This window comes from Myodes glareolus, chromosome 1 (genome assembly GCF_982192425.1).
Source record: "Myodes glareolus chromosome 1, mMyoGla1.1, whole genome shotgun sequence".
Lineage (NCBI taxonomy): Eukaryota > Metazoa > Chordata > Mammalia > Rodentia > Cricetidae > Myodes > Myodes glareolus.
Window position 1 is genome coordinate 8,522,156 of NC_142026.1, and position 18,000 is coordinate 8,540,155.

Sequence of the window (18,000 nt, forward strand, 5' to 3'; positions counted from 1 at the left end):
TGCCCTGCTTCTGCTCAGTCTCTTCCCCAGCCTGGAGGAGCAAAGACTACTGAAGTTTCTGGAAAGCTGGGATCCCTGGTTCACTCCAAGGAAAGGTAGTCTGTCAGCTCAGAGCTCAGAGCTGTCTGAGGAGAGGTGGTTGCAGAAAATGGGAAGGAAGTGGCTCTTTTGTCCTTAGCTGGGGTGGTGCCTGGAAGGACAAGGAAGAGTAGGTTGTCCACATCTCTCAGACTTGTGGCTATCCTGGCACCCCAGAGAGCAAGAGCTGTAGAGTTAGACCTGATATTTGAGCCCCAGGCTCAGAAAAGTCTGAAGGTGTGGCCTCCTAAAGTTTTGGGAGCTTCTGAATGTAGTCAGAAGCAAGAAAACCCTCTCCTCTGCTTACTCCAAACAAGGGCAGGGCAGAGAATCCAGGCAGGATAGGTTGTTCAACTGTGCCCTTGACAGCTGGGCAACAAAGGGCTTCAGCAATTTCGCTGTCTTGAAAACAAGAGATTTCTTGTAGGCTGCAGAAGGAGTTCATAGCTAGGGCTACAGCCTGTCAAGGACAGGACCGATCTGAAGGGTGGGTGCGTTACATTTATTCTATACAACTTTATCACTTACACCTAAGCCTCCTTCTGTAAGATAGAAAACTAGTTTCAAGAGGAAAGGTAACGAAAGAGGAGTAAGGGACAAAAAGGGACAGTGGCAGCGCATGCCTCCATTCCCAGCGCTCGAGAGGCAGAGGCAGGCAGATCTCTGTGAGTTTAAGGCCAGTCTGGTAAACAGAGTGAGTTTCAGACAGCTGCGGCTACACCGAGAAACCTTGTCTCAAAACACTAATAAAAAGAAAGGAAGGAAGAAAAGAAGGAAGGAAGGAAAGAAGGAAGGAACGAAGGAAGGAAAGAAAGAAGGAAGGAAAGAAGGAAGGAAGGAAAGAAGGAAGGAGAGTAAAAATGCAAATAAAATAAGCAAACAACAAATATAAGACTGAAAATACAAGCAAAACATGGTGTCAAAGACAAGGTGGATGTGGCTGAAGGCCTGTGCTGAAATCAAGGCTCGGACCTCTGCTGAAGAAGAAAATTTCTGACCTTCAGGAACAGGTCCCAAGAGTACAACGATAAGCAAACGAAACCGTACACCAAAAAGTACACTTAACGAATATTTATTTATATGACATTTTCATACCAAACTTAGCTGTGCAACAGTCGATCTGTGGTTACCTGGGACTGTAGTTCAGGAGGGCTTTTCTTTGCCAAGAAGAGGGTCTTTTGTCGGACAGGGGTGGAGGAGGAGATGACTTGTGTCTTCCTTGTGGCATGATTTTATTTGGTGAAATTCACCAAAATATCGCTATAGATGAATGCATTTACATATCTATAAAATTGTGCTAAAATATGTAGTCTTACTAGACTCTCACTTGATGTAAAAGAGCAGACAAGGTTTTAACATTATTACTATATTCTTGACTATGTTTGGTGTATAATGACGTCTTTTGTCCTTATTTATATTTGTCTACTGTAATGGCTTTTCTTGCTCTAAATAGGTTTCTTGGGGTGGGGCATTTTTCTGGCCCACAAGCCTGCCCTCATGCCCCCACACACCCTGCATGAACTTGAACTTGAGGTGTTTCCTCTCCTCTCTCAGTTCCCATCCCTGGGACAGTCTGGGTCAAGTCTGCTGCTCTGATTGTGCTTGGCTGGAATATGACTATCTATGCCCTCAAAGGAAGTACAGAGGGGCCCTCTCCTGTGTGGGCTAGCCTTGGTCTCCGAGGGTCAATACATTTGGGAAATGTGAGAGAGTTACACAGAACTCTCAGTTGAAGGCTTCTCAAAGACCCCGGTTCAGGCTCCTCAGGGATCTTCAAAGGGTTGTGCAGCCCGGGTCTGCCTGGCTTCACCTGCTGGGGATGGGTGGGGGTGGGGTTCACTTCCTGGTACTGAAGGACCTGGATTCTCAGCAGCGCCTCTGTAACCCAAACTACTAACCCTGCTGGGGATCCTCACCAGGCCCGGAGGGAGGAGGGCGGGGCCGGGGGTGGGGAGGACAGAAGTGGCGCGCTCTCTTCCTGCTCTGTGTGCTAGATCACTTTCGGTTTTCTTTTCTGGAAACCCAACGCGGCAAGGCCAGGGCAGCAAGATTTCCCGGAAGGCGTCTCCCGGCAGGTTCCAGGATCTCCTTAAAGGATCCCTGGCCGCTTTAGTGAACCTAGGGGACAGGGGACAGCCCAGCATCCAGGTGCGTTCTGCTCTTGGGCTCTGCAAAGCTGGAGTCTTCATTCTTGGGGATTAGCTTTTACTTGTTTCACCTTAGGGTCCCCAGGCTGTCTCTTGACAAAGTAGTGTTTTCCAGAGTCGTGGGGCAGGTGCCTAGGACCTACTAGGAGGTGGATAAGGAGCCGGGAGGTGCGCGCTGTGGAAGCTAAGACACAGTTTCTTTTCTGAAAGTTAAAGACTGTTGGGGACAGTTTCCGGAGGTTGAACCCTGCATGTGCCCATGGTGGGCAATGCCTTCAACATCTACCAGGCATTTGCCTAATTTTGAAGCTAATGAAAAAGAGAAAGTACGGAACGTCTCTGTAGCCTGTTATGAGGTTTTGGGTTTGGTTTTTTTTTGGGGGGGTGGGTGGGTTGTTTGTTTGTTTTAGTAAATTTATGTTCATTTCCTTGAAATATATTTCTGTGTATGAAAATTCAAAGGGATTTATATTTAGGGTTCATGATACTGATTACTAAATGAGGCATGGAACCCTGAACTGGTTTACCTTTCCACCATTATCAGGGATTATGACTACCGTTTTCTCTGTACTGCTGCTTTGATATGAATATGTACTGTCAAGTTGTTCCCACTTTTCTGGCTACTCCCACTTCCTGTATTTTAATACACTTATTGTACATGTGGCTTATTTTATTGATTGCTCTGTTTGCCTTTTCCTAATTTATTTGTAAGACCCTTTAACATAATAAAAACTTGGATGGGGGTATCTATGAGATACAGTATCTTTTTCTTTCTTTTCTGTTTTTATTTGAAGACAGAGTTTCACTATGCAGCTCTGACTGTCCTGGAACTTACTATGTAGACCAGGCTGGCCTCAAACTGGACAGAGATTATGAGCCATTTTGTCAGGCTTGAGATACAGTATCTTGCACAGTGAAAAACAAAATATTAGCACCAGGCAGACTCTGCTGTACCATTGATTTCCTTGGGCTTTGTTACTTAACCCCTCTGGGGTCTGGTTTTCATCCTTTGGAAACCCTGGCAGGTGAGGAGTGAGAACACTGTCACTGTCTTAGTCTGAATGCTGCTCTATAGTAACTCATCCTAAACAGAGCACAGAGTATGTATCCCTTCTGGACTCCCCTCTCCCCACATGAGCTTTGTCAACAACTTCCTCTCACACCTGTCCTGAACTGCCAGGATTTTCTCAGGACTGAAGGATGCTAATGGCACATCATCCTGCAGTGTGTAATGATGATGCTCCTCATTCTCCTCCTTCTCTCCTCCTCCTTCTCCTCCTCCTCCTCCTTCTTTCCTCATATTTTTTCTTTCCTGTCAAGGTTAAGGAATTTGGAAATTAGTAGAAATGAACAGGACTGCTTAGTTTGCCACTGGGATTAAATCCCTGGAAATACTCACTAATTACAGTTTAATATTCTATCTAACAGAAGATGAAAGGGGGGGATCCTTGTCTGCTTTGTGTTTAAAAATAAAACAAAATAAACTTTAGTGTTAGCTGGGGACATAGCTCAGTGATAGCACCTACCAAAGAAGCCCAAGGGCTCAGTCCCCAGTAGTCCCCACACCAAGAGCTCCCACAAATGATGGCACTGTTTACTAGGGCTTCTGCTTTTACAACACTTTACCAATGCTGTGTCACATAGGAAGTTTTGGTCCTGTTACAACTGACTGGTTATTTCCTCACGATCTGGAAGTAGTCGGTTTTTATGAACATCGTATGGTTATGGGAATAGGTACAGGTCTGTCCTGAAGAACGAAATAGATTTATAAATCCAAAAGGTGACATCATCACTTTGACCAATTCTATTTTTCACACCCTTCCTGGTTTTATTTTGTGTCACCTGTTTGTGTCAAAATATATGGGTTTTTTTCAGTGCCTAAATATGGCCAGGTTTCTAGCTGCCCCCATTTGGTGGTCCCTTTTCTTGAGAACATTGGCACAGGATGGGCTCGGCTGCAGTGTGGGTGATCTCTTCTAACCCTGCTCTGTGTCGAGCACTCATTCAACTGTAAATCAGCACCAGAAAGTCAGGGTCTGGTACCTCCTCAGCCCGGTCCACATTGTATCATCTAGCATGAGTTACCCCACCTTTGCCTGCATTGGAGCTCCCCACAGCTACATAGTTGCAATGACAGTGAGCATCTTGCCTACTTTGTGAACTCAGGAAGTTACTACCAGTGAAAGCCTAAGAACAAAAGCTGGATATGACAACCACTCAGGGAATAGCAGATATTTTCAAAAGCCACTTCATGCTTGAACATGCCTTTGAGGGTGGTGGCATGCTAGTCTCTGTCACTCCCAGCCTCCGTGGTCGCTGGGCACTGCCTTTGTTTTCTGTATGCACACATCTTGAAGACTTGGGTCTCTAGACCACTAAGGGATGCTCGAGGACTGGGGTGGCTACCTTCAAGTACCCATTCCAACGAGAGCAACTCCCCATGCTCTGAACAGCCTCTGCCTCTGTCTCCTCAGCTTGCCTCTTTCCCTAGGATGTTCACTATGACAAAGGCCTTTGAGGAGATGCTTCTCCAGCACTTCATTCAGATGAAGCTGGACATCGCCTATGCCATCAACAAGCCTTTCCCCTTCTTCGAAGCCCTCCGAGACCACTGCTTCATCACTGAAAAAATGTACAAGGTGAGACCTGTGGACCCTCCACAAGGCAGTCCAATCCCCACTAAGTATGCTCCACTATTGAGATCTAGGCCTATAACCCACCAGGGTTTCTCTGTGCGCCCTAGTTGTCCTAGACCTCACCCTGTAGAACAGGCTGGCCTCAATAGAAAACATTCGAGATCTGACTGTTTGTCTCCTAGGATTAAAGGCATGTGTCATCAAGCCTGGCTTTTTTTTTTTTTTTAATTACAATCATGTATTTGTTTGAGGGTAAAGGTGGGCACATGCGTGATGTAGAGGTGGAAGGACAACCTGTAGACTCTGTTCTTTCCTTCCACGATATGGATCCTGGGGATCCGACCCCTGGCCTCAGGCTCGATGGACAACACCTTCACCCACTTAGCCAGCCTCAGCAGCCCAAAGTAGCTTTCTTACAATAGAAAACCACAAATATAGAGTTCTCAGCTCAGTGATGAACCATTCAAACTAATTCATCCTTGCTCCACTCTTTAAAGGAATCTCTGCAAGCCTGTCAGAATCTGGTCCCTGTATCCAGAGTGGTGCACAATGTTCTCACCAGTCTGGAGCGGACTTTCCACCCGTCACTGCTGCTGACATTGTTCAGCCAAGTCAACCTGCACGAATACCCCAGCCTGGGGGCAATTTTCAGAAGCTTCAAAAATGGTAAGGTGTTTGGTTTCTCCAATATCTTTTCCACGTGCAGTGTTGCTACACTAAAAGCCTGGGTTCATTTCCAGTGTGGAATATGCATCCCAATGCCTGTTTTTCCTGAGAAAAGGTAAACCACACTCACTCACAAAAGCAGCTGGAGTGGGTAACCTTTGCTGCCTCAATCTCAGTTGTCCCAAGGTGAATTTTTATAGGACACAGATGTTTATGTTGCAGCTACTCAGTGAATTTTCATTCAAGTATAACTTTGTGACAGGGTCTTCTGCCTTGGCCTTCTTTCCAAGTGCTGGTGTTACTGGTGTGAGCTCAACACACCAGTCTTGAAAATATAAACTACTGGGCCATCTCCAGGGAGCACCTAAGATTCCAGAAATACCAGAGACCAGATGTGGAAGAAAGACATGAAGCTCTAGAGATGGAGAGGGAGGAAACGGATTCAATGCACATCTCTTTTTGATAGCGCGGTTGCACTGCACAATTTGTATGACCATCTCATATGCCTTAAAACAACCTATGATGTCATTGTTAACCGCTCCTGACAGACAAGGAAAGTTCGGTGGGAACTCACACAGTCGTTTGTTTTAGAAGTAGGACTGGGAACGCCTATGTGAATTTCCCAATACAGAGACCAAAATAGTAACCACTATGGCAACAAAGCCAGCAGGAAAGCAGCTTGTAAGAAAGAGAGCTCACAAAGATGAGGGAGACAGACATATACATGGAAAGAGAGGGTTGAAGAAAGGATGGAGCCTGAGGTGTAATGGAACAGGAAGAGCTGGTACGTTGGTCAGAGCCCTATCTCTGGCGCAGAATGCCTGAGATAATTTAGTTTACAATGAGAAAGAGGTTTTGGGAGGGCTCAGGCCTGTCATATAGTTGAAGCCTGTAGCAAGGCAGTGTGTCACAGCAGGAATGCATGGCGACAAAGTAAAACTGCTCACTGTGTGTTCTGAAAATGAAGAGAGACTTGGATTCCATAATCCCCTTCAAGGGATGCCCCAGTGACTGAACGGGGCTGCTCAGCCCCACCTCTTCAAGTATCACCCTTTCCCTGTAGTGCACTGAATCTCAGCTTGACTTCCTGGGCTGCCTCATGTTGTGGAGAGACCCCAGCCATAAAATTATTTTCATTGTTACTTCATAACCGTAATTTTGTTTCTGTTATGAACCATAATATAAATATCTGATAAGCAGGACATCTGAAATTCAACCCCTGTGAAAAGGTCGTTTGAGCCCCCAAAGGCGTCAAGAACCACATCGGTAGTGTCACCCTGGGATCCAGACCCTCACCACCTAAGTTTTGAGGGGACATTCGATATCTAAGCTATAGCAGCTGGATAAATAAAGGAATAAAAAGAAGGGCAGAAACAGGTCTGGCCAGTTGAAATGGGAGTAAGAGGACCACCAGGAAATAAAACCACTGGAGACTGGAGAGAACAAACCCAGCAGAGTCCAAACACAGTCACACTGCATTGTGACACTGTCATCGCTGGGTCACTATTGATGACCCTTCACCATGTAAAGGCTCCTCCCCAGAGGAGAGACAAGTCCTTAAGCTAAGGGAACAGTGGAGGGTAGGCTTCACCTCGAAACCAGAGCAGCTGCCCAGGCATCTGGCCCCGGCAAGGCCAGGAGAACACAAGCTTCCAGTATACGCTGAGCTCCTCCGAGACCTGACCGGGCTCATCTCCTGGCCTGTGCAGCTCTGTGGTTTTTGTTCTGAACCTTGTTTGTGTCCATGACTTTTCCCATTCGTGAGTCGAGGCATCTTTATTTCTGAAATAAATGATAAAGAACAGTCTTAACAGAAACTAGCCCCAGTCTATTAAAGGGAACAGTGTGTGCAAAGCCAAGGGCCTGGTGTTGGGATGGAGATGAAGATTATAGGTCTGTCCGACTGAAGTGACCAGATTGTAGGGTGCAATAGGACCTGCAGGAATGGGCAGAAACCAGAAGATCAAGGTCTCAGTACACTCTGCTAAGGAGACTTTGTTTCATTTACTACTCCGGGGAGCTGTATTTATCTTTTAAAATAGGAACCTTTGTTAAAATTGCACAGTTAAATTTGTATGTTAAAATTTTGCACAATTGACTAAGTTCTATAAAACTAAAATTACAGGAAATTAAATCCCTGGGTACAAAATATCCAATTTTATGTGTCAAAGCCAGTTTTGCTTAACTTTCTTCTATTTATTTATTTACTCTTGCTGTCATTTTTCAAAACCTTTTCCAAACATTTGGTCACACTCTTTCCCCTCCCTCAACTCCTCTCAGCTCCTCCCACTCTATCCACCTCACATCATAATCTTTCTCTCTCTTAGGAAACTCAACACCAGTATAGGCCTTTAAGCCCAGCACTTGGCAAGCAGAGGCAGGTGGATCTCTGTGGGTTTGAAACCAGCTTGGTCTACTGAGTGAGTTCCAGGGCAGCCAAGGCTTTTACATAGAGGAAACCCTATGTTACAAAAACAAACAAACAAACAAACAAAAACCTCCCCCCCCAAAAATCTCAAACCCAAATCAGAACAAACAGACAAAAAGCACATATATACAAATAAAACTGAAAAAAAAAATGGAGTCCATCTTGTACTAGCCAATGATTCCTCAGCATGGGGGCCTGACCTGGAGTGTTATTGATTATCCACTGTGATTCCTTTGAAGAAAACTGATTTTCCATTTTCCATCAAGTATTAATTGCAAATACCTTCTTTGTTAGGAGTGGAACTTTGTGCCCACTTCCCATTCTCAGGGCTCAGATGTTTGTCTGGTTTGAACTTGGTCTTGAGCATGTTGACCCATTCTCTGTGAGTTCAGTATGCACCGGTCCCTCTGTGTGCAAAGGAAGCTGTTTCCATGATGATGACTTTACACCTCTGGTAGAGTGCATAGGACTTCTCCAGCACTAAGAATGCTAGTCCGTGGTGGTGAAGCTTCTAGTTGAACATTGCGTGATTTCTTCCTGTAGGATGGCATAAGTGTATGGTGCATTGAGCAATAGGGTCTTATTAGCAGGTTGTGGAGAGTAACCAATAGCACTGGCAATGATCTGTAATGTTTGGGACAGGGGAACCTCTGGTACTCCTTTGACCAATGTCTCAAAAAGATGTGACGCATTCCTGGAACTAGGAGCTTTAGTTGGTAGCAAATGATATCTTATCAGGGCATTGTCTCCCCTGCTATATAATAATTTTGTTTAAATTCCACTTATATTTGTGTACATTTTAGGAGGCTTCTACAGTAGCAGGTTTCTATATGGCCAACCCAATGTTTCGTGATATATCAGGGACTAAATAGCACTTAGTGTCCAAATGAAATAAAAGCCAAAAGCAGTCACAGAATGGGCATGGGTGGTGATGAACCCGTTCTGTCCACCTGGGGAAAATCAGTAACTCTGCCTCTTGTGCTGTGGGAAAAGATGCACTAGGCAATCCCATCTGCCAGATAACTTCCAGGGCCGTGATGTGTGTTCCTTTGCTAATTCCAGTTGGTACTGCCTATGAAGCGAACAAGAGAAGTGCGCAGACCCTACCCAAAGCCCCAGCTGTCCCAGCAGAAGGGCGCTCTTTCCAGACTCTGCTGCCACTGCCTCCACCCCAACCATCTCTACCAAGCCGTCTGTCCTCTGCAGCAAGAGTCGGTGAGCCCCGAGCAGCCTCACAGCAAATCACCGAGATCCTGGATGAGCATCCCAGTCCTTCTCACCCCGCTGTGCCTCCCCCTGGCTTCGTGCAGGAAGGAAAGACCACTCCAGGCAAGAAACAGGTCTTCTCCAACAGCTTGTAACCCTACCTGGGATGCTCGTTCCCTGTCTCTTAGAACCCCAGATTGCTGCCTTGTGTTCACCTGTTCCTCTCTGTGCACCCACCTCTCCACCTACACACAACCCTTTCTTAGATAATCACAAGCACCGCAGCGGCCAGGGAGGCTCAGACCCCAGAACACCTTCTTGCTACACCTGGACACCCCAACCTCTGCCCTGGGCCTTGGTACTTCACCTTCCCTGACCCTAAAGGGCAGTGGTTCTCAACCTTCCTAGTGCTGGGACCCTTTAATACAGTTCCTCAAGTTGTGGTGATGCTCAATCATAAAAATTATTTTCATTGCTACTTCGTGTCTACTGTTGTGCAAATATTTTTTGAGATAGAGGTTTGCCAAAGGGGTCGCAGTGCACAGGTTGAGAACTGCTACTTTAGGCTTGTCACTCTCCTCCTTATAGCCAGCCCTGTAATCCATGGTTTTTCTTCCTCCTTCAGCTGCCTGTGACAACTTAACAGCTACAACTGATGAGGAAGCAGACTCAAAAGGGACTTCCAGCACTTCCTCCGTCACTGGGCAAGGTAACACTGACTGGGCTGTGGATGGGGATGATGTGCATGCCCAATGGGAGGCTGTGGTTGGAACCTCAGGAGAAATAGATTGGGAAAGAAGCAGAGGGGACTTTCCACAGACTCACAGTGCAACAGAAATCTTCAAGACCGCTGTTGTGCATCTGGGGGTGTAGCTTAGTGGAGGGTCACTCCCCTGGTAGATGCGAGACTCCTGGGTTCAATTCATAGTATATAGAGCCCCACTTCCTGTTCTGGAACGGCACATAGCATGTTATACATTTGTACTGGTGATTCTTTGCTGACTACAGAAGCCTTTGAGTTTCAGCCTTACTCATTCCTTTTTATTTCAGAGTATGTTAAGGGTAGAATTCAGGGCCTCTTGCATGGTGGACAAACACTGACCTACACCTCCAACCCTCCATATTTATTTTTAGAAGAATTAGATTCCAAGGATTATGTATGTTATTAAAATTATTAGAAAATATTATAAAAATGTTAAAGGTCTGTGGGACCTAATTTAGCTTCCAGACTTCTGCCACCTGCCTTCCCCAAACCACCATTATAATGAAGTTTGGTTACATTAACTGTAACAGGATGTATTACTGACATTGTCAAAGGTATGTATTATGGACTCCGTGCTCTCTAGGACTGAGAATAAAAAAGTCCTGTTTGAACTCAGTGACATTTCCTCTACTCCTCTGATACATGCCACTCAAAGTTCAACAGAATCAGAAAGCTAATAACAATAGAAGGTCTCTTTCAAAAAAAAGAATAAATACTGTTATTAAATTAATGAGTTGCTAATTAAGAGTAAGCAACTGTTTGCTGTTCCTTCTCTATCCTGCTTTACCCGGGTTACCTCGCTGGTTAGTTAGAAGCACATTTGTTCTCTTTACCACTCTGGTCCCGACCTGCTCGTCCTGAAAGCCTCAATTATTTTTCTTCCCTCTGCTCAGCATCCTCTATGAAGACCCAGAGAAATGATAAAGATGACTCTCCAAAGATGCCCCACAGTCTGCCAGGCCCCATCCCAGGTAATTTGCCTTTGGCCTAAAAGGACATCCATTTCTGGTCATTTACACCATCCACTCCCCTCTCTGACATCCAGGCCTCCTAACCCAAGATCTTCCTTCCTCCTCCAGTAACCAAAGGCAACTTAACATCCAAGGTTAAGGAGGAAGAAGACTCAGGAGGGCAGCCTCCCAGTTCCCCTGGCGCTGTGCAATGTAACGCTGGTTAAGGCTGATTTAACTCTTAGTTGTCTTGGTTGGGATGGTTTAAACTTACCTCTGCTTGGGTGCTTAGGGAGTCAGGAACCCTGAGCTCCTGAAGGGAGAAAGAGTTGTGGGGAAGGCAAGGAGGAAGGACTGGGCAGGTAAGCGTGTAGGAACCCATCACAAAGATCAAAAAACCCACTCACGCCTGCCAGACTCTAAAATGTTGTTGGAGAATCGGTGTTAAATATTAAGGTATTGGCAAACAGAGAGAATTCCTCAGCCACAAAGGACTGTGGTGGACTTCAGGAGAGAAGAAGACTAGGCAGGGCCGAACTCTATGACCTTGCTTCTGTGATGAAGTCACTACAATAAGTAAGACTCAAAATGGCCCCAATAAAATGCCAGACAGACAGACAGACAGCCGAAACCCTGTGTGTCCCCAGTGATGGGTGATGCAATTGATATGGATAACCTTGACGTCACCCTGACTGTGAGAGTAGTCTCTCAGTGATGGTCAGTTCTATATCGTATAGAGTACTAAAAATGCTTGTTATTAAAATGATATGAAAAGAAAAATTACTTCGAAAGTAGTAATTCTACAGTAAATTGTAAATGGTTTACAATGTGCCTCAGCTATCTGGCCAGAAGTTCAAACAATTTTCATAGTGTTGTGTAAGCAGCAGACAGCCTTAAGGAGGTGGGCCTTCATCTATTATGGCTTCAAGCCCCTTTATTTTTCTTATTGCATCAAAGTTAGCTAAATCTCAAAATGATTTTGCTGTTAACAGATGCATAGGTAACAACAACAAGGTAGTCAGAGCTGGAAACGTGTCTCAGTGGCAAAGATCACAGGCTGCTCTTCCAGAGGACCTGAGTTCAATTCCCAGCACCTACATGGTAGCTCATAACCATCTGTAACTCCAGCCCTGAAGGATATGGCGCCCTCTTTTGGCCTTTGTGGACCCCAGGCACACATGTGTTACCCAGACACACATGCAGGCAAAACACCCAGGCACAAAAAGTTTTAAAAGGAGTAACAATGTCAGATGAAGGCAGAACCCTGCGGCCTGGCATATCCCTGGCTTCACTCCCTTCCGTTCGAGTTCTTCTACTATCTTTCTTCACACACTCTCTTCAGTCCATTCTGAGTTCTGAGGTGGGTTATGTTTTCTTTTGCTAGCGGCAAAAAATGATTCTCCGGCACCAAATAACCCGGAAATGGTCCAGGAATCAACCAGTACTCCAGCAAAGCAGAAAAAGGATTCTCCAGCTCCGAATAACCCGGAAATGGCCCAGGAATCAACCAGTACTCCAGCAAAGCAGAAAGGAGATTCTCCAGCACCAGATGACCTGGAAATGGCCCAGGAAGCACCCAGCACTCCTGCAAAGAAGAAAGGTATAGCCATTCTTTCCCTTGGAATGCTTCCCGTTTCTCCAGCTCTGTCACATCCCGGCATCTACAATGCCACCGGTTCTACAATCTCAGCCTTTCTTCAGCCTCTCTTTTCCTTCCACCTTCCCCAAAGGCCTTGTGAAAATGACAGGTAACAAGCAGGCGTAGTGAACCAAGTAGTGAACCAACGCGTAGTGAATCAAGCATCCCTCAGATTCACCAGACTCCTATCCCATAACTGCTGGGCATATCTGTTCCACTAACCTCATTAACTACAGTTGATCAGCACACTGCTTCCTCGTAAGTCACGTCCAGGCAGCTTCTGCCATCCATCAACTTACACCTCATGGTGTCGAGCAGCTTGAATGTCTACCTGGCTACCTACTTCCCATCTCACTCTTTGATTTCCTGCTTCTTTTTTGAGGTGTCACCATTCAATTAAAATATGTGTTGTTATTGGCCCAGCAAGATGGCTCATTGGTTAGAGGTGGCTGGTACCAGGTCTGATGTTCTGAATTTGATCCCTGAAATCCATAATGCAGAGGAACAGAACCAACTCATTCAAGTTGTCTTCTGCCTGCCACATGGGTACCATGGCACATGTGTCCAACACCCCCACAACCAAAACAAATATAATAAGTGTAAAATAGTAGTAAACTCTGTGACTACTCTGGTACTGTCCTCCAATGACTTCCCCGTTGCCTCCTGAAGCTTCCTAAGCCTAATTTTCTCCCACTTCAGTTTCTGCTATGGTTCTGCATACCTTCATGGCATTGTGGGTAGCAGGCTGATCCTGAGTGCTTTCAGGGAGTCACAGATAGCAGGCAACCCACCCAGTACTCCAGCTGCTCCAGTCTTTATCTCCTCACATCTGGCTACTTTTTCTTTCACAAATTCTTGGTTTCTCATATCCAGAAGCCATCCATAGACCCTACCATTATTCAAACCTAGCTTAATTTCCCAATAATTAATACAATAATTCTCACTTTAACACTTGTTTAAAAGGGGGGGGGTTACAGCTCGGGGACAATGGTCTGTACCCTGTTACTTGTATTTTAAATAAACTCTGATTGACCAGTAGCCAGGAAGGAAGTATTGGCATGGCAATGAGAATTATGGATAGAGGAAAGTTGCAGTCTGCAGTCATCACCTAGGTGCAGAGGACACAAGATGTGACTGCCTCGCCAAAAACGGTACCAGGCCACGTGGCTAGCACAGACAAGAATGGGTTAATGTAAGATGTAAGAATTAACTTATAAGAAGCCTGAGCTACTAGGCCAATCAGAATTTTATTAAAAATAATACAAGTGACAGAATAAAAGACCCACAGCACTTCCCCCTTTTAAAAAAAAAGAAACAAGAAGTCTGAATCTAATCTCCTTTGTTTAGCTTTTCTCCTGACCATTATCCATAACAACTTGTAACCAACATTCTAAACAAAGGAAAATATCCACAGTCCATTTGGGGGGAATGTGGGCATAGTTTTGAAGGCTATTTCCTGCTGATTGTGGGTGCTGATAATCTTATGGGGACCTAAAGAAAATTTAGAATTATGATCAAGTCGTGACTGGAGTATCCTATGAGGCTTGATTATCTCAGGCAGCAGTCTTGAATCTATTCTGGATGTAGAACTCAGACATCTGGGCCTTCCACGCCTATCAGCTTTCTCAGGGGGTCTTCCTTGATCAAACCTGATTTTTCTTAACCGGGAATGAATCCACAACCTCTCATTTCCAGTAAACAAAAGCAAAAACGTCTTCTCCAAAGTAACATACCCTTTGACTTCAGTTTTGAAGTCAAAGTTCTTTCAAAATACCTGTCTTAGATTAATTCAACAGCATTTATAAACAAATATATTTTAGCAGCTGTTGTTCCTTCCTCAGCATTCAGACAATTCAAAGAGAACATACAGTATCCAGATTCTGTGTGTGTTTTCCATATTTACATGGCTTTATTTTAAACTCTTATATCTTTTATTCTTATTTTTATTTTTTGGCTTTTTGAGACAGGGTTTCTCTGTGTATCTTTGCATTGAAACTCGGTCTGTAGACCAGGCTCCCCTTGAACTCACAGAAATCCACATCCCTCTACCTCCCAAATGCTGGGATTAAAGGTATGTGCCATGACACCTTGAACTCACAGAGCTCAGTCTACCTCTGCCTCCCAAGTGTTGGGATTAAAGGTGTGTGCCACCACACCCAACTACTCTCCTCTTTTCTTGCTTTTTTAGACTTTCTTCTTCTTTTTTTCTTTACAAGGCAGTTTTTAAACACACTGTAAATTGTCTAGAAGCTTTTTTACCTGAGACTATCTTTACTGTATATCTCTCTTTTTCTGACCTCATGAATCTTTAATTTGCTAAGTGATATCGCTAGGATTAAAGCAGTGGCTTTGACGGCTGAATTCTGCCCATTCCCTAGCTTTCTGAGATTCTGCCTCATGGCAGAGGCACTGGCCAGGGCCATTTTTATTATCACAACTCTATGGTATTTCAAGGTCTGTGCCACCACCAAAAAGCATGCTGTAAGCTATTCATAAATACCATTTAAGTGTTTTGTGGGCAGAGCCTCTTAAAAGGGTTGCAAAGTTTTTGCAGCTAAAGCTGAATCAGGAAGCCTCTCTTAAATAAGACACATTTGCCTCCAGCAAAGAGAGCCCACCTGAGAAAATGCTGCTATCAATAAGCTGTGCTTAACTCTATTCTTTTCTGCCTAGAATTACTTCCCAAGTCCCTCAGGCTTTATATGGATGCAGTTGTCCATACATTGGGTACCATTTGTTGACTCAGATTTCTGTCCTGCCCGGTCCTGCCGCCATTCAGTCCCAAAGAAATACACAGAAGCCTACATTAATTATAAACTGGCAATCAGCATTTTATTAAAAATAATAGAAGTGACAGGATAAAAGACTATTGTCCCACAGAAGTCCTTGACGTTTGTTCCTTCTTGTTCAACCTCTGATCTCTCCTTTCCAGCTGATCCTTTAAAAGGTTAGGGGTGAGTTTGGAGAGCTGTCTCAAGGTTCAGGCACACACATGCATGCACATACACATATATACATACATACACATGTACACACACATACACACATGCATACACACATGCACACACAAGCACACACACATAAATACACATGCACACATATACATATACACATATACACACAATTCATGAACAAAATATTATTTAATTCTTCTAAATAAAAAAGATTGACAAGTCTGTATTTGTAACTATAAAAGACTTTATATTCTTTCTTCTTAGCAAAAAGAAAGAAAAAAGACATCTGGTCAATAACCAAAAGAAGACGTCAGAAGAAAAGACCCACACAAGGTGAGATGAGGAGGCAAGGGGACACTGGAGGAGACCCCTGATGGGCCAAAGATCTGGTGGAAAAGGAGTGAAGTTTGCTCTAAACTCAATGAGAAGGCACACAGGAGTTCTGGATAATGCAGTGATCTGGTTTTATCTGTTCTGATGGGAGGTTGCAGTGGTCCAAGGTGAAGGTTGGAGAGTGACAGTTTTTCTCTTTATGTTCAAGTAGATGAGACCATCCTTCCAAACTAAAGGGGAAATTAACAACTTCGTTCTGTGAGATAAAATGTAATAGATCCCGGGTCCTAGCCCTGAGGGGCCATTGTCTTAGGGTTTCTTGGCTGTGCAGAGACACCCTGACCACAGCAACTCTTATAAAGGAAATACATTTAATTGGGTGGCTTACATTTTCAGAGGTTTAGTCCATTATCATCATGGTGCGAGATAGTGGTTTGCAGGCAGACATGGTGCAGAGAAGTAGCAGCAGGAAGTGGTCTGAGATACTGGGCATGGCTTGAGCATGTATGACACCTCAAAGCCCACCCCTACAGAGACACACCTCCTCCAACAAGTCCACACCTACTCCAACAAAGCCATACCTCCTAATAATGCCACTCCCTTTAGGGCCCATTTTCTTTGAGACCATCACAGGCAGCTCATGCGACAAGTGCCAGAAGAGCTCTGGAGAGGAGCCCTTGTGCCAGTGGGCTGTGGCTGTCCTGTGATGTCCACTACCTAACTCCTAGCAATGAAAAGCACTGTGTTCTCCCTCTCCTCAGTGAAACCCACTGGTCCACCAACAGAGCCTCTGGGCCTCAGTCACACCCTCCAGTGGCACTCCTGGGAGCTGCCTTCATGGCAGGAACTATACCTGTTCCTCCTGTACTTCTGTACACTTTACCCACGAGAGGTGTCTCGTGGTCTTTGGATGTTGTCTGTTCTGAAGATGTGTGATACACGGAAGGTTCTCCCTCCCCACCTGAAGAATCCCAGGGCTTTTCCATTTGGCTCTGATGGAACCATCTCATGGTTCAGGAGCCTTACAAATATGAAACAGAAAGCAATCCCCCAATAACCCTCTCATATTCATCTAGTTAATTCTTCTGAGAGCTCCTTGGGGTGAGAACATATGGAGAACATATTTGGGGAGAGAAAGCATGGTGCACATCGGAAAAAAAAAAACAGTAAAATACAAGTGAGGCATGGAGATCTGGAAGGGAGGGTGGAATAGGAAAATAAGTCTGTGAACGAAGGGAAGTTACACTGGGGACATCCATTCTTGTGTCTCTCTTGTCCCAGGGGTTGCCTCACCTGTACAAGGAGTCCAGAAGAAGCGCAAAGTGGTGGATCAGAGGACTCAGAGAAAGAATGTCTCAACCAGGAACTTGAAGATGGTGACCAGGAGTCAGAAGGCAAGAACTGGACGTGCTCAGATATCCAGAGCACAGGAAAAGACTGCGGTGGGCCCCACCATTGGAAAGGCTCAGTATAGCAGGGTCCCTTAAAGCTGGCACAGGGGTGGAGAGATCCATGAATTCAATATTAGGGGAGAGAAAGGATGAGGATGGGAGTGAGAAGGGGCAAAGAGAGGCAATGGTCTGCTGTGGCTGAGGAGTTTTTGTTAAAGAAACATAACCACAGGTCATAAGATCATAGCTACAGGTCATCACAGCTAAGACCTAAGGCAAAGAAAGGGTCTCCACCCTTTAGATTTTACAGCCTTAAAGATAACTAAGAACTTCCAAAGGTCCATGTCTATGTTGTTTATGTCTACCTATTTGTACATTGTTCATAGCTAAAACCAATAATTAAAAAAATTTTACTTAAAGTAAAATAAGTTGTTTGGTCATATAACTGTATAAAAATGTATTTCTGAGCCAGGTAGTGGTGGTGCTTACCTTTAATCCTCGCACTCAGGGAAGAAGAGGCAGAGGAATCTCTGAGTTCAAGGCCAGCCTGGTCTATAGAACTAGTTCCAGAACAGAAACCCTGTCTGGAAAAACAAAAAGCAAAAAACAACAACTACAAAGTATTTCTGAAGCAAAAACAAAATTAGAAGACTGGTATCAATCCATGTTCCTGCAGGCCTCGGTAATGTCGGTCTACATGAAAGACAGGTAGAGTCTTAGAGTTCTTCCTGAATTCACACAGTTACTAGTGGCTGTGGCTGAGGACAGGAGGAAAATCTAGCTTCACAGAGCCATGAAGTTGAAAGAGT

General features: G+C 44.8%; 1 protein-coding gene across 3 annotated transcripts; it reads left to right on the forward strand.

Annotated features, from left to right (window-relative positions):
• On the forward strand, nucleotides 1-17,619 carry LOC125416288 (sp110 nuclear body protein-like). Of its 3 annotated transcripts, none has more exons than XM_087903807.1 (9): nucleotides 1-95; nucleotides 4,717-4,864; nucleotides 5,359-5,527; nucleotides 9,018-9,284; nucleotides 9,787-9,870; nucleotides 10,818-10,895; nucleotides 12,259-12,474; nucleotides 15,732-15,800; nucleotides 17,082-17,619. In XM_087903807.1, the coding sequence occupies exons 2-9, from the start codon at nucleotides 4,718-4,720 to the stop codon at nucleotides 17,285-17,287; spliced, it is 1,236 nt and encodes a 411-aa protein (XP_087759933.1). In that variant the 5' UTR covers nucleotides 1-95; nucleotide 4,717; the 3' UTR covers nucleotides 17,288-17,619. The 3 variants fall into 3 exon arrangements, with proteins under 3 accessions (XP_087759933.1, XP_048315164.3, XP_048315165.3); XM_048459207.3 differs by lacking the exon at nucleotides 1-95 and adding an exon at nucleotides 2,069-2,226; XM_048459208.3 differs by lacking the exon at nucleotides 1-95 and adding an exon at nucleotides 2,070-2,226 and having other exon boundaries at nucleotides 4,700-4,864.
• Nucleotides 17,620-18,000: the final 381 nt, after the last annotated feature.

Excerpts from the sequence above, each read along its gene's own strand:
- LOC125416288 (XM_087903807.1), top strand. The coding sequence starts at position 4,718 with ATGTTCACTATGACAAAGGCCTTTGAGGAGATGCTTCTCCAGCACTTC. Across the intron at positions 9,285-9,786 it reads GGAAGGAAAGACCACTCCAG|CTGCCTGTGACAACTTAACA; the intron begins GCAAGAAACAGG and ends TTCCTCCTTCAG. Across the intron at positions 12,475-15,731 it reads CACTCCTGCAAAGAAGAAAG|CAAAAAGAAAGAAAAAAGAC; the intron begins GTATAGCCATTC and ends CTTTCTTCTTAG.